Source organism: Numida meleagris, chromosome 3, assembly GCF_002078875.1.
Source record: "Numida meleagris isolate 19003 breed g44 Domestic line chromosome 3, NumMel1.0, whole genome shotgun sequence".
NCBI classification, from domain to species: domain Eukaryota; kingdom Metazoa; phylum Chordata; class Aves; order Galliformes; family Numididae; genus Numida; species Numida meleagris.
Window position 1 is genome coordinate 64,730,295 of NC_034411.1, and position 1,909 is coordinate 64,732,203.

A 1,909-nucleotide genomic window follows, 5' to 3' on the forward strand; every position below is an offset into this window, starting at 1 on the left:
AGGGGGCAGCCCGACAGCCGGGCGGCGTGCGGCGGGGAGGGGGCGGCGGGGGACCCGGCCCTGGGGAGAGCTGCCGAGCCCCAGTCCCGATGGCACCGCGCCTCCACCCGCAGAGGCTTCGCGCCCCTCGCCCGGCGCCGTCGGAAGGAGGTGAAGCGGGCGGAAAAGCCGAGCGATATAAGGTCCTTCCGTTTAGAAGCCATCGGGACGCTCGCAAGACACGAGGGATTTGTCTTTCTTTATAAAAAAAATATATCAAAAAATGGCCCCGCTCCCCCCGACGCAGGAAAGATAATCATTCAAAGAAAGAATCACTCAAAGCCAAACCCGTATTTAAAAAATAAAGAAAGGATCCCTTTGCCTTGAGTCGCAAAGATAAAAGATTGCCCGTATTCTCCATTGAACGTGCCACCGGGGTATCAAAGGAAGAGGAATTAGACAGGATGCAAAAGAGAGTCCGTCGAAGTCGGCTTAAAAAAAGGAGTAGGTTTAATTTTTTGGAATCTTTTTTTTTTTTTTTTTTTTTTTTTTTACCTGTCCATTCGCCTTGGAGGGAGACGCGGCCACCGCTTCCCCGGGCTTCTCGGCGGCGGCTTCGCCCTTCGCAGCGGTCTTGGAGAACTGGGCACCCATGCTGGCTTATTCAACAAAGAAACTCAACAGATCCAAAAGGAAGGGAAACAAAGAGCGTCGAGTCGGTATAAATAGCGGGCGACCGGCAGCGGCAGCGACACACACACACACCAGAGGGGGGAAAAAAAAGAGAAGAGAGAACAGAACCGATTATAATGCACTCCTTTTAAAAAAATTTAAAGTTGAAGAGATCAAAAAAAGCAGCAGCAGCAGCAGCACAGGAGGGAGGGGAAAAAAAAGGGAGGAAAAAGTCGAGCAAAAAAAAAAAAAAAGGAGCCCAAGTTTAGTAAAAAGAAGTAATAAAAAATCCCAGATTTGTAGCCGTACTGTAGACAAGGAGAAAATGGAGAAATCTCCCTGGTTGCTAATAAGATGCGGAGTCCAACGCCCAAGTGCACAGATGAATGGGCTTCCCGAGCGGTGACGGCAGCCCTCCGCCCGGCGCCGGCCAATCGCCGCCGCGCCACACAAAGGGGGGCGGGGCCTGGCCGCCCGGCGAACAATGGAGCCGCGATGGCAGCGGTTTGAAATCAGCCCCCGGCCGATAATGAATGTGCCGCTCCAGCGCGGGCGGGCGCGCGGAGTTCCGCGCCGGGGAGCGAACAAAACACCCAAATAAAGCGGGGCGGGCGGGCAGGAACAATGGTGCGCGGGGCGTGCGGGGAGCGCGAGTGGGAGCACGAGTGTGAGCCCGTCCGCCCGCCCCCACCCGCTGCCGCCGTGAGAGCAACAGATAGTGTGCGAGCCCTGGGCGGGGGAGCGGGAAGGAGGGGATTTTCTTTATTTTATTATTATTTTTTTTTCCTCCTCCTTTTCTTCCCTAGGTTTAATTGGACGCGATTGTTAAATCGCCCCCAATTTGGAAGGTATTTGAACCACGTAGATCGGGTTTCGCCAAACGCGATCACGAGGCGCAGGGAGAGGGTCTGTAGGCCAGATGTGGCCGGGCAGCAGCCGCACCCCTCCCCCCGCGCGATACGGGCTGGGAATAAAATGCGCGGCGATCAGCCCGCGGCCCTAATTAAACCCCGCTGTCTGATTATCCCCGAGTTGTGTTTTCAAAGTATTTTCCGCGGCGGTGACCCATTTCCAGCCCCGCGTTTCCGCGCCGGAGCAGCGGGCGCGGAGCCCCCGGGCGGGAGGTACCGAGGTGCCGGAGCCGGAGCGCTCCCCTCGGGCGGCGGCGGTCGAGGCGGCTCCCAACGATTCCCCCTCTCGGGGGTGCGGAGCTGCCGCCGCTCCGCGCTGGGAAACGCTGCTCCGACCCCCCACCCCC

At 57.4% G+C, this 1,909-nt stretch overlaps 1 protein-coding gene across 1 annotated transcript; it reads right to left on the reverse strand.

Moving 5' to 3' along the window:
- MARCKS (myristoylated alanine rich protein kinase C substrate) lies at positions 534–1,407 on the reverse strand (the record flags this gene model as incomplete). The annotated part of the gene is given in 2 exon segments (XM_021392945.1): positions 534–655; positions 961–1,407. A coding segment is annotated over 1 exon segment (100 nt), but the record flags the coding sequence as incomplete, so codon positions are not given.